Below are 27,189 nucleotides of genomic sequence, written 5' to 3' on the forward strand. Positions count from 1 at the left end.
TTAGAGCTATATCTTGGATTCTGCTGTGCAACCTTTCCGAAAAACCTTTTTGGTTAAAATATATGACGTCATTTCAATAACACCCTGTATATATTGGTAACAATTGCACAGTGCTGTCCAAGTTCTTTTATAATCAACTTTTGACCGATGTACAAGGTTTCCAAATAGAATATCAAAGCAATATATCTCATTTATTATTTATTTAAGAAAAAAAAGTTAAATACAAAAGTTGTAGATGAGACTAAAAGGAACAATTTAAAATTATTTTCATATATACATGATGATTCATAGATACATGTGAAACAAAATTTATATTTTTTAAAATGAAACACCCCGTATATTAAGGTAGGGGTGTTATAGTCTATACTGAATGCTTTCGGATTCGTGGCAATTTTTTCGTCACAAATGCTTTTAATACTCTATATTTTTGACGCCGTTTCCGACAGCTATAGTTTTATGGTGGCAACAATTTTATAAAGCGGTACAGTCATGTATCCTATACTTGTCTTGAAGTTAGTCCGAATCGTTTATGCAGGCTGAGTCAAAATTAAAACAAAAAATGTTTTCGTGAAAAACTCAAATTAAATACCCTGCATATTATACTTACATTCCATGACCCCTATTAATGCTCTTCCAATTTTATTAAGCATTTCCTACATAAATAAGAACTAAAAGTTCAGATTTTCACGAAATCATATATTTTGTCATGACAATTTTTTCGACAACATCAAATGTGATAAAGACCCGGTGTTGTCGGAACAATTATCATGTCAAAATATATAATTTTGTGAAAATCTAAACTTTTAGTTCTCATTGATTTTGATAAATGGATTTTCATAAAGTAAAAACCACCTCAGTTCAAGCATTTCCTACACCAAAACTTTATTATTATTATTATTATTATTATTACACAGCCTAGCCGTGTTGTAGCGTGAATCGAAATCGGTGGGAGACATTTCGAGGAATAAATATAATGAACTTAATTAAACTGTTCTATGTTGTTTTGCAGTTCTGTTCTTAGTTTTTAAGTACTTTCTCTGGAACAACAAGCTAGTTTTGTGCTACAATAGACACACCTACGTTTCGTACCTTGCACTGAAAGGTGATTTCCCACATCTACTTTTCAGACTGTACTCTCAACAGTAACGCTATACCAACATTTGTTTAAATTTTATTTCTATTTATTAGAGTCTGAAAATGATAAAAATTAGCTACTAGAGATTTTGGCTCTACGCAACTCTCAGTTTGCTGGATGTGATGTTATACAAATATAACTATTTACTATAAAGTTTCACCTTTGCTATTAATCCTTAGAACTGTTATTTATCGGAAGGATAATGGAATGAAATAATTATTAAGACAGATTTTTTGCGACGATCCTTCCACGTATAAACAGAAATGTCACTCGATATACAAAAATCGTAATCACTGGACTTTAGGAATTTTTCAAATTTCAGATGCTCTGAAGAGTTCGGAATATGCCACGTGCTAAAGTACTGTGACCGATTAACTCCTTCAAAAGCGGAAAAAACTATAAAAATCATCTCGAAATATAAGTAATATCCCTTAGCCATATATGGTTCTAACATTTGAAAAATTGTTCATTCGCTCAAAACTCATTTTCTATTTCCCTTATTACCTTACCTTCATAAATTTTGAAACCCAAGGTATACCCAGCAAGCAATTACGCGCAGCTTGAAACCCCACTTAGTGGCCTTCATTGGCATATACAGCCTTAAAGAGCCCTTTGAAGCATTTCATCAATCGCCAGGTTTCTGTATGGTTCATATAAATAACAAAAATTTTCATTTAGAAGTTTCACCGAGGGACGTGCTTTATGTGACCTTAATTTTTGCAACTAATTTAATTTTATACTTTTGAGTCTATGAAACTACATAATACTTAACAAGCCTTAAAAGGTCTTAGCTCATCTAATTCTAAGTTCAAATTGACCACTCGTTGTTTTGTATATTTATTTGTTTCTTCCAAAATTAATGCGAAAATAGAATCGGAAAAGAAGTTCAAAATATTCATCGCCTAGTCTCTCCGAAAATAAAAAAGCTTCGTATTGTTTTCGCCTTGCCCCGTTCTAATGTGTAATTTAATTCTTCCTCTTTTGGGTTAGGTATTTCTGAACTATATGTATCTGTGTTTGAAGTACAATCGATACTTTCCGGTTCTATTAGAGTTTTCAAAATCGTATAATTCGGAATCGCTTTCCAAATTGAAAACTGTTCTGGTACTGCTGTAGGAATTTGGACAAAAGTTCGTATCTTTGATACAATCATCTGAATCCTATTTATAGGAATCTTCAGGGTCGCAGCTTGTGTCACCACAACTTGTTGTAGATGGATAACAAAACTCTTGCATTAGAGTAACACATGTGCGATTTGCTTTTAACCACCTATTCTAGACAAAAGCAAGGAATCTTCAGCATCGCAGTTTTATTTTATACCAATAATAAGATCAGCAAAAAACCCAATATTTTTGGGTTGGACATTTTCTTCATCTACCTGTTAGGATTAATTAATTAACAATTAATTTTACTTTAAATTATTTTAACTTACCTGTCACAAAGTATACTAACAGGCACGATTCACATATTTTATTATTTTCCTGTAATACCAGACGAAAAATCAAGAAAACTGCAACCTTTGGAACATTTGCAACAAATCTTTCTTATAAGGTCACCTATGGGACCACTTACAGGTGTAATGCTAGTTGCATATAACCAGGGCGAAATTTTGTACCTAAAAAACCACTTACGGGGTTAATATATACCTGAAGGGTCAGCGATATCAGATGTTTATGTCGCAAGTCTTATGTTCATATTTAATAGCCTTTATTGTTCAATAGTTTATATTGTTATCATTTTCTCATTTCTTTACTTTTACTTTTCATTATGTTTATTTAATTCTGTTTAGTTCTTTGTAACAGATCAACTTACCACATAAAACGTTAAATATTCGTATAATTTAATAATACTCCTTGTGTTACGCTATGTCTTGTATTTTCAAGTTTGCAAGCGATACGGTGAAATGCTAGAGTCCCAAACTTATCCCCACCTCGTACTGGACACCACTAAAACTGGGATAGCGGCTGAAACCGTCAAGTCATTCTCGTCAGCGTTAGGTTTGCCGACGGTGACGGCCTCTTACGGCCAAGAGGGCGACTTGAGACAGTGGCGCAACTTGAAGGAGAACGAGAAGGACTACTTGGTGCAGATTTCTCCTCCGGGGGATATCATTCCCGAATTGGTCCGCACGCTTGTGCTGAATCAAAATATCACCAACGCTGCCATTTTGTTTGACGATTCGTTCGGTGAGTGCGTCGAATTCCGGTCTTAAAGTTCGTTTCCGAACTATAATAGTAATAATAATATTAACAACAATCTTTATTTTTTGCAAATCGACAGATACAATGTTTGTATAGGAGACTATAATAACCTATAAACAAGTAAGGAAGAAAGACACTATATTTAAACTACTATACTAACAATAATTATAATCATAAAAACATAGATTATCACACATCTTTATTTCCTTTATCAAATGGTTAAAAATCGCACACCACTTACACTTGGGATTTTTTGAGAACTATTATATTTTGCATAAGGAACTCTAAAGTCATCTTTACCTTTTGCATTCATTGAGTGAAAATTATTATTTTACATAAAACTTGATTTATTTTGAATGTGTTATTATGAATGGGTTTATAACTAATCATATCTAATCATAGTAGTATAAACATAATAACTCAAATCACCCTCATACTCATGTACTTTAATATACCACTTTCCACAGAAAATTTTGAAAAATAATTAAATATAAATGTAATAGCTTTTAACAATAGTTACGGTTGACAGATAAGATTATAACTAAGAAACAGTTCAAATAAGTCTGAACTCAATCCAAACCTTATTAAATACCGAACTCAAACAATAAAATACATGTTAGACTCCAACGAGAAAAATTCTATCTAAATTTTGTTATAAGATTGCTTTTAAAACTGAAAACACCATAGGAAATTTTTTAAAAAACAATAAAATTAGATCACGAAAAACTCAAAGATCCGGATAGAACATTAAGAAACGCATTAGCGAATATAAATGAGCATATAAAAATAAAAGTTCGGATTCCAACTAGATTGAAGATTAACAAAACCAGATATTCTAATGTATTACTTAATTGGTTTCAAATGGGTCTCAGTTGTTAAATTTTAATTTATCACCCTAAAACGGTAATTAAAAATATCTTACAACCTGGTTATATATATAGAGGTAGGAATATGGTCATATTTTGTATTTGATTAAGACACGTTGTTGGCGAAACACCTGTCATAAACCATAATTGTGAAAATCTGAAGATTTTTGGTCGAATTGAATTATTTAAGGTAGATAAGGCAGAACAAAGTTTGCGAGACATCGATAGTCGATCAGCAAACGAACCTTAACGTTTAACAGCTTACCGACAAGCTGCTATTTGAGAGGGTACTTTGATTAAGTTTATTCGTTTATTCGCAAGAACTTTAGAACTAAGAATTTTAGAGAAAAAATAGCCAGAGAGAAAAACGCAAAATTAGAAAAAAATATATTTTAGCGTTGGCGTGTTAATTTCAGATCATTTGTCAATGGAAACGTTGCTGTCCAACCGAGTCCCTCTGGATGGTTCGAGAAAAAATCCTAAGTATAAATTTCTGCACCGATTTGATATAAACATCCATTTAAGGTAGAAAAATTAAATAGAAGCGGCTTAGGCGAAAAATTAAAAACATACCAATCATTAATTTTCATAAATTCAAAATGTATCGGCAAACGCCAGTAAATAACTGTAAAAAACTGAAATTTTTGGTTCTTATTTAGATACGGATTTTCATTTTCAGTGAAAGTCACCTCAGTTCTATAAAATTTGTGGTTCTTTAAAAAATTAAAAATATACGTAAATTTTACAAACAAGATGAATTTGGAAACCAAATTTGCTAAATTAGTTTGATTTTGAATAATTTGCAGCAGTATTTAAAATAATAATAAAGGAATTATTCATATTTTTGGAACAAATAACTTTTTTTTCTTGGTAAGTCCTGTTTTGCATAACTTTTAATTCTAAACAAACTTTTCTTGATATTATTTTGTTCAATTTTTTAAAAATGAAATAATGTGCAATTTTTGTATTTCTTATCCTACCCGTCCACTGTTGGACTTGCAAATATTTTAAGTGCATCTAATAAAAACACGCACCAAGTCTTGCCAATAGCAGCATTTTAGTTGTGCAGTTAGCAAAAAAAAAATCCATATGTTGCACACTGCAATGGCAATAATCATATATCGATCTTCCAATCTTTTTCCTTTAGCAACTAAAAAGCTTTTTTTAATTCGTGCTTTAAAAGTTACAAAACACCCCCGAAATTGCTTTTAGTTAACCACAATAAATCAAATTTAATACAGAAAATTTAAAAACTGTGAGCTTGTAACCAAATTGGGATAAACAGAATACATACCGTCAGCCATCATTTTGCTACTTGGCAAGGACCTTTAAGTTAGTAATAACCAGGACCTGAATAGTGCAACAGTGATATTTTTTCTGCAGTGATGGACCACAAATACAAATCACTACTTCAGAACGTCGCAACGCGTCACCTGTTGGACCAAATCAATGAAGACGACAAGCAGATCGGACTGCAGCTCAGGGACCTCACCAAACTGGACCTGAAAAACTTCTTCGTCCTGGGCAGCCTCGGTAGCATCAAGAGGGTCCTGGAAGCGGCCATGCTGGAGAACCTGTTCAACAGGAAGTTCGCTTGGCACGTCATCACTCAAGTACGGGCTTTGGACTCTGCGGAACTGAGGGGTAATAAGGGTTGCGGATTTTCAGGATAAAGGCGATCTGAAGTGCAACATAAAAAACGCCACCATTTTGTTTGCGAGGCCGCAGATAGACGCGGTGTATCAGGACCGGCTCGGCACGATCAAGACGTCGTTCCAGTTGAATGCCGAGCCTGAGATTGAGGCCGCGTTCTATTTCGATTTGGCGTTGAGATCATTTCTGGCCGTCAAGTGAGTCAGAAATAATATGTTTTAGCTGCTATCCCATATGAGTGGGCAGATCAGTGTCTATAAAAAAGCTAGCATAGAAACCTTGAAAGACTGACCTTTTAGATGCCGATATTAGATGGAACACTTTAATGAATCAGTAGATAAATAATTTCAATGAAAAAAATAGGAACTTTACAAAATGGTTCAAACTTAATGATATTAAACATAGACTTGATGTATAGCTAATTAACCCAAAAAAAAAAATAGAGAAACAAAATGATAAACTATTAACTGCAGCAAAGGTCAATTAAAAGTAACAGACAATTTCCAGATTCCCAAGAAGATCCAAAAACATTTACGACGTTTGATTGCCTAGACTTCCATTTTTATTTATTTCGTTTTTTAGTTGAACGAGCTACTCGGAGTTAATAAATAATACCAAAAATGCATTTAACGACATAAATAATTTGGGAGAGCTTTTTCAAAACGTTATTATTAACACAGAAAGCGAAATAAAGTTTTATTCGAACTGGCTGACACAAATATATAATTTTTTTAGTGCGAAGTCAGTTTCCTCAAAAAGCTGTCTTTTTTCTTCTTGGCGCTTTTTTGCTTGCCTTGTAAGTAATTTTCTTCGATTTTCTTCTTCCTTCTACCAAGAAGACCTTCTTCCTTTGGATAAGAAACAATAAGCAATGATTTGGAATGTACTCGTTTCTTCTTTCACTATTTCAATGGAATTTATTCTTTGGTATATTTCGTCAAAATTGATTTTTGAATGGCTGGGAGTGTTCATTACGTTCATTTCCGTTAACTGGATTTTCAGTAAAACGGGAGGTTTTTACATCAATGGAAAAGTTTTCTCTGTTTATTTCTATTTGACAGTTTTCTGGTGTCTTCATCAGCAAAAGTTTTTAGTTTCTTATAAATTCCTAATTGTAGCCTACTATTGAAATCAACGAATTGTTCTAGTTCGGTCTTTTTCTAGTTAATTTCTGAATTAGAGAATCGAAATTTCTCTTACCCGCAAAGCATCGAACAAGTGCATCTTTTATATTTAACCAATCGGTGAACTCTGATGGATTCCCTATCATTAACTCTGCTTTCCCCACTAGTTTGTCTATTATACAATCAAAGGTATGGTTATGGTTTCGTGTCTCCTAGATTGACATAGGAATTTGCTAATCTTTCACACTTGGGAATAAATTTATTTAACGTCACTATTTCCGTCCTAAGGTTTTATGTTGTTCGCCCTGGATTTAAAAAAACATCCAATTAAATCTTCTGAGATTCCTTGATCGGTGCTGTTTTCACTTTGTTTGTTTTTTGTTCCCTCACTTGAAGGTTCATTTGAATTTTTGTTCTAAGAGTCAAAGGGTCCAAAAACTTCGAGCATTCCATTATTGGGGATTTCACAGAAGCTCCAAGAAGATTCTGGTTAATTGTCCACTTAGAAATCGGTTTCGGTTGGAGAGAGCGGTGTTAAAAACTGACTGCAATAACTAAGAGCGTTTTTACAATATAACAAACGAATATACAAGGTGTCATTTTATGAAAAACCACAATATTTTCCTTATTATAGTAGCTGAAATGTTAAAATTTTGTAAAAGGATGCGGCGATGTTAAAAATGGCTTCAAAAAAATTCAGGCCTACTATATTGCGTACGGCCGAAGTCAACTTTTGATTTTCTTATGGGTGCCATATTGAATTTCTATATTTTCAAAATCCCCTTTAAAAATGCTTTTCAACCATTTACGTTTGGTCAAAATAAAAATAATGCTTGAGGATAGTACGCTTTAATACTGATATTCAATTTTAAAACACATTTAAATAATTAGTGGAGGAGTGATACTGTTAACAGATTCTGTATCAGCTTCTCTTAATTCTCCAACATTTCCATAGGACCTACTGTATACTTGATTTTTGAGGTAACCGCATACAAAAAAAATCAAGTGATATGTCTAGGGATCTCACACATTGTGTGAAGGTGCGCCGTCTGGTTGGAAAAGCATTTTTAGCGGAGCCGCTAGTAGAAGGTTCATAATATTTTCTGTTACGTTTCTTTGGACAATCTTTTAGAATTTAAGTTCTCAACGAAAAATTATGGTCCAATTTTGTGGCTACTCAACTAACTAACTAACTAACCAAAACTAACCAAAATACCGAACCAAACTTTAAATCCAAACCTCACTTGATTTAAAATAAAACAAAGCTAGATTTTCTTTTGGTATATACATACGCTACTTTTCTTCCATTTAAGCGACGCTGTATCTCTTACAGTTTCCAATATACCCATATACTTCATCTTATACTGGACACCTTGTACAATATCGAGGTGTTACCTTCACATAGAAGTGCGCTTCGTTTGCTTGTCTTTGTATATATATACTAACGAAATAAATTTGTCGTTTTTGCAAAAAAAAAACTAGTAATTAGAAGTAAAGGGATTTTATTCGAACAAATTTCTAATGATACAGAGTTATATAAAACAAATTCTGAGTTTATAGAATTCTAGACATTGTATAGGAATCCAGAAGATTTGTAAATAGTAAGAGACAAAATAAGAGATGGATGAATTATGAGTGAAATTTAACATAGAATTTAGAAAAAAGGAACTTGGCATCGATATAAACTTTTTGACCACAAGTTTTATTACTATTTATTTAACAAGAGATAGGTGAATAAAGAGTGAAATTTAACAAAGAATTTAAAAAAAAGGAACTCGGCATCGACCTCTACTTTTTGACCACAAGTTTTATTACTATTTATTATTATTATTAGTACAATCAGTCAATTAGTTAAACAATAAAAAATACAATAAACATTTTTCAATGCATGGATATTTCCAAAACAACTATTACATCCCCCCTTCAGGGAAATGCTGACGGATGGCTCTTGGAAGAAAAACAACGTGACAAATTTCGTCACGTGCGACGACTATGACGAAAAAAACAGTCCCAAACGTTACGGATTGGAGTTGAAAAAGTATTTGGAAAAGGTAGTGTCCGCCTCGCCTACAATTACTATCTACTAGCAGCAGTCGATTTTCAGGAGAGCACGGAGCCCCCTACCTACGGTCCATTCAAAATAGTCTCCAACGGTTTGTCCTACATGGAGTTCCAGATGGCCCTTGCAGCCGTCTACGTCCGTTCCGGGTCTTCCGACAAGTCGCTGAACTTGGGAGTGTGGCAGGCCGGTTTCGATAACAATCTTACCCTCAACAACCCCAAGGTGATGGCCAACTACACTGCCGATGTGGTGTACAAGGTCGTGACAGTGGAGGTGGGGCGGATGGTGACGTAACGGGTTAAGCCATAAAAACTATCGTTGATGGTTTCAGCAAAAACCCTTTATAATAAGAGACGAGAAGGCACCGAAAGGGTTCACGGGGTACTGCATCGACCTCATCGATGAAATTGCGGACATTTTGCATTTCGACTACGAGATCGAAGCAGTCTCCGATGGGCTGTTCGGTAACATGGACGAAAACGGTAAATGGAATGGGATTGTCAAGGTGAGCATCATGTTGTTGACTTCTTCAGTGTGAAAGTCGCTATTCTAGGACTTTTCCTTGTTAGAAGAATTGATTACATGGAAGAACTTTAGTTTGCTGAATAAGGTTCGATGTATTGAAGTCGGCAACTGCTGATTGGTTTATTTGTCGTAGTCTTAAAGCTCTTTCCTAGAACCTAGTGAATATTTCTCATTCTGTTTCTTCCCCGTGTATACATGGAATACTGTGAACAACAGAATCTGATTTGAACATTATATTTCTTAAGAACTTTTGAAATGTCTTGAATGTAAGAAAGGACTATGGTGGCAAGGATGGGGTTGCTTTCATACTCATTTTCTTTGGGAAGTTGTATTGAAGGGTATTTCTTGATGAACCGCTTAGTATTTGTAAAGTCGAAAATGTTAGAGAGAAGAGCAGATCTTAAATGTTATAATTCTGAACTCAGCGACTCGGCTTGAGATAGTTTCATCTCTGTAAACAAGAGAATTGGTAACCGATGATTTTGGTGCCGGATGGTGATGTGACAATGTATTAAGGTGTTCTGTCTGTGTGCCTAAGTTTTCTGCAAACAGGATGACTCAATGTTAGTTTGATAAATATCTAAGAATGTGAGATAATTATTAGTTTCTAATTTAATAGTAAAATTGATGTTGGGGTGTATAGAGTTTAAACCGGTAACAAAATCGCGGAAGGATACTTGGTCATGCTGTTAAATAACAAAAGTATCACCCAGAAAGCGTCCCATACACGTATTTGCGAAAACTGCAGAAAAAGAAAGAAAAATGCAGTAGGAAACCATAAGATGTGTAAATAGTCTTAAATTAGCTTGTGGTAATTATATTGAAAAATTACTGTTAAAAAGTGTCAATTTTTTTCGCAATGGCAACATAATTAAAAAAGGAAGTGATGGCTGGTCGGATTGGCACGCCAACTGCATGTCTCTTACTATATAGATATATTTGTGTAGTCCTTCAGGGATGGAAGTATGTGTACATATAGGACATTTAGTGTTCCCTATGAAGGCACTTAAAATTTCTTACTTTAATTATCTTCTCTCTCACTCTTTCAACCTGCATTTTGCAATAAATTTACTAGTGATTCGTCATATACGACATATCTTGGAAACCGCATGGAAGTTACTTATTAATATTTACTTATTAATACCGAATGATGTAAATTAACTTTAACGTTCCCAACACAAAGTCCAAAAAACTAGGCAGTTTTTCTCCCAGTTGGTTAATATGTTGTTGTTGTGGTGATCCAATATTTCGAATAGTAGAAGAATTTAATTTATTTTTGTCCTATTTTATCCAATATTTTGAAAACAAGTGACCAATATAATGGAAATAATCAGAATAACCTGTTCTATTAAATACCGATAAAATATACAGAGGGTTTTGTTTCTGTTCTCATACGACCTACCCTTACAATTTGATCAATTACCAGTACTAACCAAACTCGCCTTTACACTTTCATCATACAGGACCTGATGGACAAAAAGGCCGACATCGGCTTGGGTTCCATGTCCGTGATGGCGGAACGGGAAAACGTCATCGACTTCACGGTCCCCTACTACGACCTGGTGGGCATCACTATTCTGATGAAGGTGCCAGAAACGCCAACATCTCTGTTCAAGTTCCTGACGGTGCTCGAGACGGAAGTGTGGCTTTGTATTCTCGCTGCCTACTTCTTCACCAGGTCAGTATGGAGATAATATCACTCTAGGGATTACTTAAAAGATTTGGGTGCATTTGGTAGTTTCCTCATGTGGGTGTTCGACCGTTGGTCGCCGTACAGCTACCAGAACAATCGGGAGAAGTACAAGGACGACGAGGAGAAGAGGGAGTTTAATCTAAAGGAATGTTTGTGGTTCTGTATGACGTCTTTGACACCCCAAGGTGGCGGCGAGGCTCCCAAGAACCTGTCGGGTACGTCAAAATTGCTTGGTCAGCTCGACTTAGCCATTTTTACTCGTATTTGTTTGACCAAAGGTCGATTGGTGGCTGCGACGTGGTGGCTCTTCGGTTTCATCATCATAGCGTCCTACACAGCTAACCTGGCCGCGTTTCTCACCGTTTCCAGATTGGATACGCCTATCGAGTCCCTCGACGACCTGTCGAAGCAATACAAGATCCAGTACGCGCCGGTGGAAGGAGGTTCGACGATGACCTATTTCCAGAGGATGGCTGACATAGAGGCCAGATTCTACGAGTAAGTCAATAAATTTATTGTTGAGAACAATACGCCACAGACAAATGTTACTTACGAAGGAGGGGAGGAAGATCAAAATTTGATAGCTTTTTGGCAGAACTGAAAACTGTAGTGAAAACAACTGAGTGTTAAGATAAGGATGATATGGTTAGGGATAGCAAAGTGAATCGGACATAAGGATATAAATGAGAAGTTATTAATAAAAAAGAATTTATAATCACCGTCGGTATTCGATTTGTGTAGACGTTTGAGGATCAAATAAGGTATATAATAGACTTTTCCAAAACCTTGTGTTGCTTATTGTATCAATCTGAAATCAAGTCCATTTCTTTAAGAATAAAGTGTCAACGAATTCTTATTCAGGACTACCTAAAACCTAACTATACTAATTTCCATTAAGCTCGAATACAGGGTGCTCGAAATTATCTCGGGCGTCTCGCTTAAGTACTATTTCTGTAGAATGTTTGTTTATGACTTAATTTTGGTAACTCTTCCTTTTGTTAAATAGACTCAGTTGAGCATGATTTTACGTTTTTTTTTTCAAACAAAAAAAAAACAAAATCGAACAATAAACGTTAAGCGTCTTGCTTCTGAAGTAATCATAAAAATAAACAATATTACTCTTCCTCTTCAAAACGAGGCAAAAAATTTGGGATTACTTTTAGATACAAGACTTCGCTTTGAAAAGCATATTTCGACTTGTATGCAAAGGGCTATTGGCCGTTTAAAAGGGTTGTATAGCTCAAGGCATATTCTAACTCGAAATCTTAAAAAAATCTTATGCGATGCTCTTGTTCTCTCCGTGTTTAATCACTGTGATGTCGTATATGGGAATTGTTTGACAGCTAATTCGTCACAACATATTGAAAAAATTCAAAAATGCTGCTTGAGGTTTATTTACGGCATCCTCCGCGGAAGACCTATCAGCTACAAGCTGAAGGAAGCGGGTTGGACGAACATGAAGACGCGGCGCTTGATCCACCGCTGTTGTCTTTATTTCAACATAATTGAGACAAAATATCCGGAATAGCTCTCCGAAAAAAATTACTTTTAGAACAGACGTGAATAACTTAAATCTAAGATTTAAAGGGATCATAGTTCCTCGTTACCGATCTGGTATATTTGAAAGATCTTTCAGTTACGATTTGGCTAAACTACATAATGACCTGCCCCTTTCCGTTCAGAATGCGACAATAAATTCTTTTCCAAATAAACTAAAAACGTGGTTATGTTAGGTATGTTATGCTAGAATTTAAAGAGAAAAAAAAGAAAAAAAAAACATTGAGAAGTTACAGAGCGCAGGAGGAATCTAACTAATCTGTAAAAATTTGTGGTACTTACAGTACTTTAGCTAATAGTTTATTTATTTACAAAGGTAGGTTTAGGTTTTTCATTCTGTTATATAATTAAGTGGGTACTTAACGTATTGTAAATTGTAAACATTAATTAAAACCATGGTGTGATGTTATGTCTAAGGATAAGTGTAGAAATCAGCAAGCAGATACGTCTGGGCGCTGCACTCTTGCCTTTTCTTGTAATTTTTCTTGTCGAAATTACCTGAATAAAGTATATTATTATTAAACAACGATTTTTCAAGGTTTTAAGTGTGCGACACTGTATATGAAATGTCTATGATGTTACAGTCGCTATACTAAAAACAAATTCGTATCGCCGACTCTTTATTTAATTAGAAAAAAACTAGTTATTGAAATTAAGTTAGTAAAGTCTTAAATCTTATCTTAAATATACTTAGTTAACCATAAATAATATATTTAAAGAAAAATACTAGCGAAGGAACACTACCCGATATGAAGTATGACCTCCAATTAGCCTTCTGAGCATCGATTCAATTAATTTTCTAATATAGTTCGGGGAAACTGTATTCCATACTTCCGTAATTTTAACATTTAATTCATTTTTGTTAGACATTGGACCTCTATATACTTTATTTATTAATGTCAACCAAAAATTCTCAATAACATTTAAGTCTGGCGACTGGGCTGGTGTTTATATATATATATATATATATATATATATATATATATATATATATATATATATATATATATATATATATATATATATATATATATATATATATATACCTATAATTGTCATCAATATTTAATTTTTGGGCACTAGCAAGGAGATGCTGCCTCAATATATCCAAATATTGCCATCAATGGAAAGAATATTTATTAGCCTTTCTCCACATTAATATTTGCCCAAAGAAGTTAATATACTCGCTAGCGAAATCCAATCCTACGCGTCTGTTATTTGTTTATCATCTTCATTGAAGATGTAATTTTTGTATTCATTATGGTAATGATACGTTCAACCGCCGATGAATGTCCCCTTGGCTGCATCCATTTCTATGACTAGTGATATTTACATTTCTTTCAGAAATTGTTGTTCGAAGACCTTAAACAAATGCGTTTTAATGAATGCAAACCTATTTTTAAATGTCAAATTAACTAAAAAAATATCGGTTGTTGATAAATCGAACTTGTTGACGTTTCGAAAATCATCCTGTTTGCTTCTTCAGAGATTAACTGAAACCGGCTCGCATTGTACTCTGTTCTTGTTTCTATACTGTTGGAGAGGGACTATGCTAAACGAGGAGCGTACACATTATCTCTGATGATTCCTATATCTGTGAAAGGTAGAGATTGCAGTCGCGGGTAAGATTGTTTTTTTGATTATAGTTTTTTATAGATTGTCGGATTTTACTTTGATGTTGTTCTTTTAGCCTAGTTAATATTTGTCGTCCTGTTTCTCCAACCTTTTGCCGCATATACATGAAACGCTGTAAACTCCTGGTATCTCGAAAGAAATTTTGCCTCTGAGTTTATTGAGAGATTTTTGAACAAATTGTAAATCTGGTTTTAAGATTAAGGAAGCCAACAGGATGTTTGGCGGCAAGTTCGATTTATCAACAACCAATGCAGGAGGAATCTAGACATAACAATTTAACATCACGTAAGCTGTGACGTTTAAATTGCATACAATTTAATTAATTGCTTATTGTTAATTCAGTAGGGCATATTAAAGAAAAGAAAAAAAATTTTAGAAGACTCTAACACCAACAAAATATAACCAACAAAATTTCAAAAAGTTCTTTTCGCTTTAAATAAATAAAGAGATACTGAGACCAGCATTTTAACGTTAGTGTGGCAGCTTTCAAAATGGGCCGTTTTTTCTTGTTGCACGGAAAGCTATTTTTTCTATAGAATCTGGAAAGACATGAGCTTAAACGACAGCCTGTCCGACGTGGAGAGGGCAAAGCTGGCCGTATGGGACTACCCTGTTTCGGACAAATACACGAAAATGTGGCAAGCTATGAAAGAGGCCGGTCTGCCGAAAACGCTGGAGGAAGCTGTGAGCAGGGTGAAAAAGTCAATGTCCACCTCTGAGGGTGAGTGCTAAGACGAGCAACTCCATAATGCTTTACTACATTCTGGATTCTCTAGGGTTTGCCTTTCTCGGCGATGCGACCGATATCAAATATCTAGAGATGACCAATTGCGATCTGACCATTGTCGGCGAAGAGTTCTCTCGCAAGCCCTACGCCATAGCCGTGCAACAAGGTTCGCCGCTCAAGGATCAGTTCAATACGGCGTAAGTTCTCCTGTGTGATTTCTCGGTGGTTCAGTAGTCTGACGGACGAACGAGATTATACCGGATGTCCCATTAAGTGCAACAGAAAATGTATTACGTAAAGTAAAAGTAAAAGAGATTGTGCTGGATATTATTTTCGAGTTTAGAGTCCCGATTTCTAGAAAATTTGCGGCTGACTGTCGGCTTACTAATTTGAAACTAACAATTTAATTTTTTTAAATTTTATTCGTGAGTGTGATCGAACATTTTCGAAAACAAACATCTATAATACCAACAGACTTAACTTGGTGATTTTAGGGAGGGATTTTCCAGCTAAACTACTTTTATTTCCGTCGGACGTTGCAATATGCAGAAAGAGTCAAGCATTGCAAAAAAAAATCACTTCATTTACACAAACAATATTTTAAAGAAATTTAAAAATTCATTAGAGATTTTTATTCCTACTGACTCAGGAGATTTCTGTCCACCGTCTAGACTAACGACCTCTAAGCTGTAAGCTGTCGTACCACGCATAAAGGCGATTGGAATTGGAAATGTCTGAAAAAGTGATTTTTTTTACTTAGTGAAATAAGAGTCCAATAACTCAATGAAAATCGTGCTTCAATATCTTTATTCCAAACTAAAATATTAAATATGAAATATGAAAGAACATAATACTCAAAAAAAGTTGAACTTCGAGGGTTGTCATTAATGTATTTGACCTAATAAAATGGCAATTTATTATTTAGAATGTCCAATGATGATGCATGATGTCTTGAATTTTTTTGTTATTTAAAATTACTATCTCAGTCACATCAGTTGGTGTTACTTATTGTCATTTTTAAAAAATGTGCAAAATCATTTAGGAAAAGAATAAAATATCTCTTCAGCAAGGAATCATTCAATTCTAGTTTTCTAGTATTTTTGTCTGATGAAACGCATCATTCATGTCGTTATTTGTCATGTTTGATTATCATTTTAAATTCACTTAATATTTTAACTATTCACTGTGATTTTGTTTAAGACTTTCAAACTGTGCGAGTTTATTGTAATACTGTGTCTAGGAGTTAGGATCGAAAAAAAATCCGATTATTTTAATACACATTTCAATTCAATAATTCGCTTCAAATGAATAAAATTAGTTAATTTCCGATATCATTTTTAATGGAAAAATAAGTGATAAGCGTAGCAATTATGTCAGTTTCGAGGTAATTTTCTGTCCTTTGAAGTTATTGTAAAGAAAGGTAATAAAGATGAATAATGAAGTTTTATTTCCATTTTGCATTCTAAATGACAAATTAACCAGACTTCAATAACAACCCGTAAAGTTAAAATCGCTTCCCACATTTGACTTTTTCAGTAGAAATATATTGATGTGCGGTGGATTTTTGGCTTCTTTCTTGACTATGTAATGACGTAAAAGAAAATTGTTTTGAGATTATGTCAGAAAATCCCATCTGGTGGTAAAGTGAGCAATGGCAATCACCTCACTCATTGAGAGCATTTTTAATATCTGAAAATGCGTTAAGCCTTTTCAGAGATAGAGTAAAGAGCAGTCAACAAAGTATCCATTATAAATGTCCACCTCCCTAACTTTTTTCCTTCAAATTTTAGAAAAAAAAGTTTAAAACAAAGGTTGTAGAGTACAACTGAAAGTTTACTGAAGTGTTGTGTCTACGTACATGAATGAAACTCTCCAAAAATTTACTATATTATATTATATTAAGAGTAACAATAATTATTATACTGATTATAAAACATACTTATATTTTTTAAGGTTTCTTGCAGCTATAACTAATTCTATCTTTTATTAAATTATTGCCTTCCTGACTATTTTTTCCTATTTCTCTACATATTTTTTTCTTATCGTATTCTCTGTATATTATATCATGATATGCTCGCCTTTTATTTTTGATATTCAAGCCAAATGGCAATTCCATTAGTGGCTTCGTTATTTGTTTTGACGTCTTTAAGAAGAAATTTTTGACAAATCACATTTGTTTGACAATAAATTTTACTTTTTAAATGACTCTATAGAAAAGTATCTAGAGCCTTAAGGTCTGGACTATTGACTACACATATCGCTATTCCGTGTCTTCCATTCCATTCTATATATTTATTGTTGAGATAGTCTGGTGCAACATTATCTGGAGGCAGCGTAAACTTTTTCGGTTGTTGAAAAAGAAGATTCGTCAGTCCATAAAATTTTATGCTTTTCTATGTCTTTCTAACATTAGCCTACAAATTATTAATATATTCCTAGGTGAGGTGCTGCACTCTCATGATTTTAAAAGGATGCCAATTAGGAAAAAAGTTGAGAGGCGGACATTTATAACGGATCACCCCGTACAGTGAGAGATTTAAAAATGAAGATGAGAATATCGCCCCCTTGCGGCCATTTCAAAAACTCGGAAATAATTCCCAGCATTTTTTATTAGCCAGTTTGATAACATTTTTTGTATCCAAATTTCTAACACAGTTTGAAATTGATTTTCTCTTTCGACACATTTAAGAAAAATTCGGTATAGTATGAAGGTCGATCTATCGAATCCGCATATGTTCGGCTACCGCATCTGTAAAGACGGATCGGGTACCTATAGTAATTTTGCGGAAAATGTATTCCAATAGTTATGTCCTAGAGGATTTTTGGTTTAAAAATATACTTTGCTTCATTTGCGACAAGATGTTATAGTTATTATAGTTACATAGATGTTACCTACAAGATGTTTCGTCCGTGGGAAGAAAGACCCACATTTTCAAGTCCTGTTCCCGTCACAGAAAGGGAAATAAATGATAAAATTACTAAATTATAGCAAAACATTCCACAAAGCTTGTCTCAAAAACACTTGCTCCTCTAAAGAAGTCGGGTTTTCAAGTGTTTTCAAAGTAGAGCCAAAATCCTTGCTTTCATTCGGCAACCCGCTGGGAATACCAATGACTTCAATAGATACTATTTACAAACCTTCTCCTTTTTCGGTTATTGATGAATCAAACTTGCTGACGTTTCGCCAATAATCTTGTCGGCTTCTTCAGGGCTTAACTACTTTGTATCCTCTTGTCTCCTCTTATATACTGTTGGAGAGGGCGGAGCTAAAAGAGGAGCATGAACATTGGTCCCGGATGACTGATTTCAATTTAATCTCGGATTTTTCTATGGTAGACGAATTGATTACATGCAAGAATTTTAGTTTTATTGAATAAGATTTGTTTGATTTGATTCGGCAAGATTTTATTATGTAATAAGTTTATTTGTGGCTCTTCCATGTCTTTTTAGCCTAGTATCTCACACAAAATTTTGTCCTTAGCGGATCGGAAATGTTGAGAGATTTTTGGAAAAATAGTAATCCTGGTTTCAACAGTGAACAGAGTTGGGTTGCTTTCGGACTCATTTTATTTGGAAGTTTGTAAGAATAGGAGATTACATTAGTTTCGAATTCAACGTTAATTTTTTAACAATTATGAGTCCACAACCGCCGAAATGATATCCTTTAGTTAAATTACATAAACAAGATATGCCCATTAGACTAGTCGTGTCTTATGTAACAGCTCCAGCAGTTAAACTCTCAACAAAATTAGTAAATATTTTATAGTTCCACACAGATTTTAATCCAAAATTTGCAATAACAAATTCTTTTGAATTAATCAAAATTAAAGATATCAAAATCCCTTCTAACGCAACACTATTGTCTTTTGATGTACAAAACTTATTTCCCAGTATTCTACCTATGGATGTGATAGATTTAACAGATTTTACCCTAACTCGGAAACAGGTTAACCCATTGGTGAAACAAGATTTATTAGATTGCTAAATAGTATCTTTAAACCAAAATTATTTTGAATTTAATGGACAGATTTACATCTCTAAGGAAGGTTTGATTATGGGAAACCCACTTAGTCTTTTGTTAGCCGAGATTTTTATGGATTATTTGGAAAATATCATACTAGAACATCCTTTAAGTAAAAGTTTTATATGGTGGTATAGATGCGTGGATGATGTCTTTGCTTGCTTTGTTGGGACGGACAGACAATTGAATTTTTTTTTAAATTACATTAACTCATTACATAAAATTCACTATCGAGATTGAACAGTATAACTCTATTAATTTTTTAGGCTTAACTATTACGAAAACGCAAAACAAATTAGGTTTTTCCATTTATCATAAACCTTCACACACGGACACAGTCATACATAACAGCTCAAATCACCCTTATACACACAAAATGGCTGCATTTCACTCTTTTATACACAGACTTCTTAATACGCCACTCTCAACAGAAAATTACAACAAGGAACTTAATATCATTAAACAAATTCCACTGAACAACGGCTACAATCCGTCCATTATAGATAAAATTATAAATAAAAAACAAATACAGACAACATTACACTCTATTTATCCGAAACCTAATACAGAACACGAACAATTTAAAACAATTACATACATTGGAGAACCTAGTAAAAAATTTCAAAACATTTGTCAAAATGTGGTTTAAAAATAGCTTTCAGAACTAACAACACAACATAGGAAAATTTTTGAAAAACAATAAAACGGAATATCCAAAATCTCAAAAATCAAGTGTGTACAGGCTGAAATGCGGATCTTGTCCTAAAATTGATATTGGACAAACAGGTAGATCCTTCAAGAAACGCATTGACGAACATAAACATAAAACAGCGTTTAAAAACAATAGTGTAGATTCTAATTATGCTACATACTTAAACACGTAAAAACTCGTTTTTGACGACAATTTTGATATTTTACATACGGCCACAAAAAGTAGAAAATTGAGTTTATTGGAAGCCATGGAGATTAACAAAATGAGACATTCAAATGTATTGCTTAACGATCAATTAGATTTAAATAACTCTAAGCTTTATTGAACTTAAATTATCACAACATTAATTAAGGTTTTATGGTCATTTTTCCGTATATATAGTAGCAGGTAGGTTGTAAATATTACATTTGATAAAGACACGGCGTTGTCCAAAGAATTGTCGTGTAAAAATATATAATTTCGTGAAAATCTGAACTTTTAGTTCTTATTTATTTTGATAAATGGATTTTCATCAAGTAAAAGCCACCTCAGTTCAATCGAAGAGGGTTTAAATCACTAATGATAACCGTGAAGCCAAATAACAAAGGTTTTCATAATTTTGGTTTTAGATGGAAGATGTCTAGGGCTTTCTTGTGATAATTGAAAACCCATAGCTACTCCTGAGGTTTGTTCATAAATTTGACAGTAACTAGAAAAATATATTCCAGACAAGCATTTTTCAATTAAAATGAGAAAGTTTGGTTCCAGATTCTAGGATTTTAATATATCTAAAACAATGATGAGAGTATCATGAATAGCGACTTCAGTAAAGAAACTAGAGCTAACTAGAACATCGTCTGGATTTAATGCAATGGTTTATAGTTGTTCAATGAAATGAAATGAATGACAATAAATAGAAGGGGTAATCCTGTTGACAATATGATCCGTCTGTAAGAATATTTTTAATTTTTTTCTGATTACGATGTCGGATTTAGATTTTAGAGCTAAGCTCCAGGCTTCGATATAATAGATTTAGGAGGTTTTGATTCTTTAATGATTCTCGAGGTTTCAATTAGATGTTTGAGATGACAATTTGTTCGAAACACACTCGACAGTTGAGACAATGTCCTCTTTTAGGATATTACGTGGGAAATGACGAAGTTGGAACCTTTTTTAAGAACTGAGTTTTCCGCATCAGAAAGTTATACATTTACCAGAGTGGTAATTGAGAAGAGTTTGATGGTATTATTAGTGCTGACTTTAAGATTTCAAATTTTGAAATGTGATTTTGATATGTAAAAGGGCAATTTTAAAATGTAGAGAGAGAAGGGTCTTGTTGATTTGGTCTATTTCTTTACGAGAATAATGAATTATTTCTAGAAGTAAAGCAAAACTAGATTTATGAAGAATTTTATAAGCAGATAAGTGTTCAGAGTAATGTCTCCAGTTTCTGTGGGTGAACTTCTAACTATCTGATGATACGCATAATATCCTCTCAATAAAGGCTTGTTAATTAATAATAAGCTAATACACTTTACAAATTCCTCCCGTGCCGGTTCTTGACCAACCAAACTTGAGTTCGATAGATACCTGTTCATACTATACTAAATGTGCAATCCCTTTCGGGTAACGCGTCGAACCTTTCTTGTTTTGTGTGCCTTTCCGCTTGCTTTGGCTTTTACGTTTGTTCGCTGCTTCGCATCAACTACGTATTGAAGAAGAGAAACACGGTGTCCAAGTGATGGTTGTAAATGTCTTGTCCGTCCCCGTGGATGTTTCGATGTAACACGCAAGTGTCGTTAAGCAATCAGGGCGAAATTCTCTTCAAGGATCCTGCAGTTGCTGAACCGACGCGAGCTCGAGCGACTGAAGGAGAAGTGGTGGAACAAGAACCCAGAGAAGAGAACTTGCGAGAAAGCCGACGATCAGTCGGACGGTATCAGCATCCAAAACATAGGCGGCGTGTTCATCGTGATTTTGGTGGGGATAGGTTTGGCTTGCGTCACCCTCGCTTTCGAGTACTGGTGGTACAAGTACCGGAAAAACACCAAGATCACCAACATCGCGTCAGAAATGCCGCGCCACCACCACACACACAAACAAATCAGGGTCAAGGGCAGCGATAACGTTCTGGATCAGGGGATTATTTTGAAAACGAATAAGCTTTATCCGAAGGGGCGGTTTTAAGTTGGGGGGTTATGGGGTGTGGGAAGATTTAATGCGATAATTGACGGAGCTAGGTAAGGGTGATTCAGGAACATGTACCAAAAAGTTTTTACGCAAATTGACGTTCGGTCATTTCTTTTTTAAATTTAGTATGCTGTAGTCCATAGACCCGAGTTTAACGTTTCGGATGCTGAGAGCCCAAACAAAGGAAGTATCTTACCAGTGTCATTAATAAGATTAAAAGTAGAGGAAGTAAGTATGCTAAGGATTGAAAATTGGACAATCAACTGGCCCAGGAAATATTCCAAGAGAACTTCTCAAATATGGAACTGTATATGGATCTGAAGATAGTGTTTCGGATGTGCATGAACAATTCGGAAATCCCTGAAAAATGAGACAAAAAATAATGTGAGAACTATTGGAGTTTCGTTGTTACCAGCTCAGTAAATAGTGTATATGGAAAAGTTCATGGAGTTCCAGGATATGAGAGCAGAAGAATAAGCAGAAATTAAATCACATATTTCTCATAATACAACTAATAAAGAAAAAATCTAATATCAATGTGGAACTCATTAAAGCTGTAAAGACCCTGTATGAACAACCGGTAATGAAGATCAAACTAGGAAAAAAAACAACACTGCATCAAAGGGCAGGCTTTGAAAAATTGGAACACAAAAATGCCATACTATCGACGTACTCTATGTACACTATGTTTTGCTGATGATGAAACCTCAAGACTACGATGATTTAAATTACATGAGACGAAAACTTGCCGAACAGTACAAATTGTGGTGCCTCGAAGTAAACACAACAAAAACATAATATATGGGGATAAAATGATCTCTTACTCGAAAATGGAGATGCCATCAAGTACTCCAAATTTGATAAATATCTCAAAGGATGGAAAACTCCACAAAGTCCAACTAGCAATCAAGCAAATGAAACACGGAAAGGCTTCTGAAACTTTAACATTCTTTAGCGACACTGCAATATTTTCAACCGCATTTGTCAAACAGATAAAATCTCAAAAAACTGGCTGAAATCAGAATCTAAAACGTTACCTACCATATCAGCGTCAAAGAAATGCGACGATTATAGGATTATTAGTCTCAAGAGTCACTTACTTAAATTATTCATGAAGATCATTCATAAAAGAGTATATCACGCAAGTGAACAATACATGTTGCAAGCATGGCTATCGATATATAAAAAATGTCACCCTTTAAAAAAAAATACTTTTAGATTAAAAAGATCACACAAGAAGCAAAACCCTTCCACAAAAAAATTGTCAAAAAATTGGGGTTTTTATTATTTTGTCCAGCTTTGAACTTTGAGCACCGATATCTCGGAAGGAGATCTACAATTTATTACATTTTTGAAAAAATTGCTAGAAAGTCATTTTACGCAAAAATATTGTGGGCTCCTTTAGTTTTAAGTTTTTTACACTCGAGCATTCGCAGGCAAAATCAAATAAATCTCCTTAGAAGATGTGGAATGAGACAAGAATAAGGAAAAAATACTTGGTTGCTTATTTAACAAAGCGCCATGTTTCTGAAACACCCTATTGATACGAGGATTCTGTTATCGTAATTATGTTTCCACAATTTAGGGGGGATTTGGAGCTTTAGTAAATTTTCTAATGCATTATAAAATGACGTAAAATATTTTGTCAAAGAATAGAAAAAGTTCTGTTTCCATTTAGTTCTAAAAATCATTTTCCAATAACTGTTTTTTTATATTTGTAATAACTAAACAATTATTACAATTTGAGACGACAGTATAAAACACTGCTTTTAGGTTTTTTATTTTATGATTATCGTTTAAAACATCAGTTTGATAACTTTTAGTTGATTTAACTTTTCGTTTTTTTTTTACATTTTTTCTTTTAGGTACTCAGAAAAATAAATCACCCTCTGTATAACAGTGAGTCAATTTAATGATAACTATTAACATAAGTGTTTTAAATGCGTGTTGGTTGTTTTACGGAATAGCCATTTTTCACAAGTGATTCTATGAACCATGAACCTTAACTATATTCTATTTCTAAATGGTCCGGATTAATAAGACCTCGCCGATAATTAACAATGTTAAACAAGAGTCGCTGTCAAATTATCGATATATAATCGATAAAACACATTAAAAGCTTCTACAGTTTAGAAATACACTGAAAGATCTTAAATAATGAATTGCTTTGTTAGAACAATAGCAGGTGCCCTATATAATCTATCTTGAAAATATCACATTTGGTAAATACCAGAAATCTTTGGTTAAGTATAATATTAATTTTGAACTCCTAACCTTAAACTTTATTGGGCCTCTGTCGATTGGAACAATCTCTTTATATCGCAAAGACAATAGAAAAAAAATAATTCCGAATAATTAAAAAATAGTAAAGATTTTTTTCTATTTGCGAATATATTAATTTCATCAATAAGTATTTCTTGACTCACTCCGTATAACTATAAATATTTTTAACCTTCGAAATCAACGGAATTCACGTAGACATCTTCCATTGCTAATAAACTCTTTTTTGGGACTCTAGCATTTAATCATCCTTCATTCTTCTGTCCGTCCAGCTTTCGTGTTCTAAACCCAGTTCTTCCGTAAAGGTTCCCTTACTTCCTCGTTGTAAGGCTTTGTTCAGAATTTGATTCTCTTTCATTCGTTGCATTTGCCCATACCTGAGCAGTTTGTTTCTATTCTATTTCTATTTCATCGAACAAGGTATTTTTTACGTGCAACAACTTCATTTCGTATTTGCCCTAATCTAGAGAATGAGTCAGTCCTGCATGATTTTATTGACCAACCTCAGTTTAGCAACCTATCGTCTCATATATTTTCTTTATTATGGTTTTCCTTTTATATTCCTATTTCATAGATTACGGTATAGTTGTCTGATAATTGTTTAACCTTGCTTTATTTTCCTTTAATCATCCTGTGTAACTATTACACCTAAATTTTTGTAGTGAGTTATACATCCAATTTTTTTCCTTCAATAAATTTTCAAACCATATATCTGACTTTTTTTAAATTGAAATTTATGTCGATACTCTTACATTTCTTCATCCATTTACATAGATCTTGCTCCAAATGGTGTCGAGAAGATATTACACGCTCTTTCCTTTTCGCTTATTTCTGTGTTCTCTTTATGGCTTCTGTGTTCTGGTTACTAGTTCTTTCCTGTCCCATTGCTTGCCATAACTTGAATGAGGTACTTCTATCGGGATAACACAATTGATTAGTTCAATATGAATATCTCCCGGCCCTGAAGATTTATTATTTTTCATCCTGTTTAGTACCCGCTTAATCTCTTGTACACCGATTCGATTTAAACTCTTTTGATTCTTTCATCACTACGTACTTCTGCTACAAATCCGGATTAATTAAAACCGCGATGATGCGAATAAATAAATAATTCAGATGACTGAAGCGAGCAATTAAAATATGATACAAACGTAAAAAATATTCAAAAGAAAATATTTCGTTGAACTGTACATTATTTTGTGAAATAAATTGCAATTTTGATTTGCTTGAATGTTTTATCATAAAAGCTGTTTCTTTTAATCTTTGAAGTACAAGAACATCATTTAGGGAAACATTATTTTCCTCTTTTAACTGCCGCATCATTCTTAACATTCTGGTTTGTATGATTTAATTCTGAAATTCATTGTCACTCCCATGTTGTTCATCTGCAACACCATATATGTCTTCCAGTGGTAAGAAATCTTCATCACACTCAAGCCAATTATATATTTCCAAGATCCTAAGATTTTGGTCAGGGAGAGCATTCAGCATATCTGAACCATCTCTAAATACACATGAATTAACAAAAAAGCAAGTAAGTTTCTTCCTTACATTTCTTCATTAGAAGAAAGCATCGCAATTCACTGAGGGGAATCAGATCTTCAGCGTCAAATTCAGTGTCTGATTTGGTATTTGCAATGTGAGCCATAATATTATGCCAGCACGTCTTCAAGACTTCCTGGGATACTTTATCCCAAGCATTGCATATGAGACATACAGCGTCCACCATGTTGTTTTCTTCTTTATTACACAAAAAATATGGCCAGAGACAGACTTTTAGGAAAAAATAAGTTTTGTCAGTTTGTCATCGGCACTTAGCAGCCTCTTCAGACAAATTTAAATGACTTTTGACTTAATAAATAAAAGATTCATAGAACCAAAATACGAAAATTGCTGTAGTCATTCATGCATTGGCAGATGATTTAATATTCAACAACAATTTCTGTGAAACGTCAGCAATGACCTGGTGCAGTCTTCTCCTGAGAATGAATCAACGTTTTATCAGGCAGCATTTTCGAATATATCTGCGTTTTATATCTGTAGAATTCAGTAAAAAAACTTTGTCAGGTAAAATTTCGTAAGAAATTCCGTTATCGTTGCTTACAGAACCATAAAAACATATGTGTTTCCATTCTGCAGCTTATCGTAAAGTTTTTCTAGAGACACGACCGCAATCACATTTGGCATCTAAATCTAAATGCCCATGGCACATTGACATTTTGAACTAAACAGTTATGCAATTAATCTTCAGACGCCACATGTGGCACGTAAACCAAAAGCTTATGTGAATCCCCTGCCAAATTTAAGAAGTTAGGGGAATCCCCTGCTAGTAATTTCAGTTTTCCTATAGATAATAAATAGTTTTAATTAAGTAGACATTTTAAATGCAGATTCCGATTATATAAACAATGCAATTGAAAGCCCCGAGTTATCGAAGAATCCGGTTTAATGGAGATCCGCATTGTTGAGACGGTACTGTAAGCACTTTATGGGTAGGCTTTCCCCTAGGATATTCTTTCCATTGCAGTGTTCTACTTATTGAAAGGATACGTTTTCTTTTCCAAGCTACGTCGAAATTGCGCCCAGGATGGATATTTCTCATTTTTCTTGAAGAAAAATAGAATCCTCCGTATTTATTACTCTCCACCATTTAGGAATAGACTTTAGCAAAGGGTGTGTACGCACAATTTTACGGGTAGTTTGACGTCTGTAAGTGTTCAAAATAAATTATATTAAAATGTTGGTTCCTCATTTGAATGGACTAACCCGAATGGAACTTTTCCCATTTTTTACAACTCAACTTAGAAACGAAATGTTTATTTAGTTATA

At 33.9% G+C, this 27,189-nt stretch overlaps 1 protein-coding gene and 1 long non-coding RNA gene across 7 annotated transcripts in view; one reads left to right on the forward strand and one right to left on the reverse strand.

The window, feature by feature from the left end:
• The window catches only part of LOC132702233 (ionotropic receptor 25a), a 102,788-nt gene that overhangs the window by 1,892 nt on the left and 73,707 nt on the right, over window positions 1–27,189 (forward strand). For 3 of the 6 annotated variants that reach the window (XM_060670745.1, XM_060670746.1, XM_060670742.1), the window contains exons 3-13: window positions 3,019–3,321; window positions 5,586–5,815; window positions 5,871–6,052; window positions 8,907–9,030; window positions 9,084–9,314; window positions 9,373–9,546; window positions 11,030–11,244; window positions 11,305–11,474; window positions 11,538–11,757; window positions 14,988–15,172; window positions 15,228–15,375. In XM_060670745.1, the coding sequence (XP_060526728.1) occupies window positions 3,019–3,321; window positions 5,586–5,815; window positions 5,871–6,052; window positions 8,907–9,030; window positions 9,084–9,314; window positions 9,373–9,546; window positions 11,030–11,244; window positions 11,305–11,474; window positions 11,538–11,757; window positions 14,988–15,172; window positions 15,228–15,375 (2,182 nt within the window). Of the gene's footprint in view, window positions 1–3,018; window positions 3,457–4,618; window positions 4,728–5,585; window positions 5,816–5,870; window positions 6,053–8,906; window positions 9,031–9,083; window positions 9,315–9,372; window positions 9,547–11,029; window positions 11,245–11,304; window positions 11,475–11,537; window positions 11,758–14,987; window positions 15,173–15,227; window positions 15,376–21,719; window positions 27,103–27,189 lie in introns of those variants that run through there. The other 3 variants (XM_060670743.1, XM_060670748.1, XM_060670747.1) reach the window with 3 other exon arrangements.
• On the reverse strand, window positions 312–3,084 carry LOC132702237 (uncharacterized). Its single transcript, XR_009618870.1, has 3 exons — window positions 2,948–3,084; window positions 2,568–2,750; window positions 312–2,513 (listed from the first exon to the last, which is right to left on the reverse strand). It is a non-coding gene; the product is annotated as an uncharacterized LOC132702237 (long non-coding RNA).

The sequence above is a fragment of the Cylas formicarius genome, unplaced genomic scaffold (assembly GCF_029955315.1).
Source record: "Cylas formicarius isolate icCylForm1 unplaced genomic scaffold, icCylForm1.1 PGA_scaffold_5__7_contigs__length_24384050, whole genome shotgun sequence".
Classification (NCBI taxonomy): domain Eukaryota; kingdom Metazoa; phylum Arthropoda; class Insecta; order Coleoptera; family Brentidae; genus Cylas; species Cylas formicarius.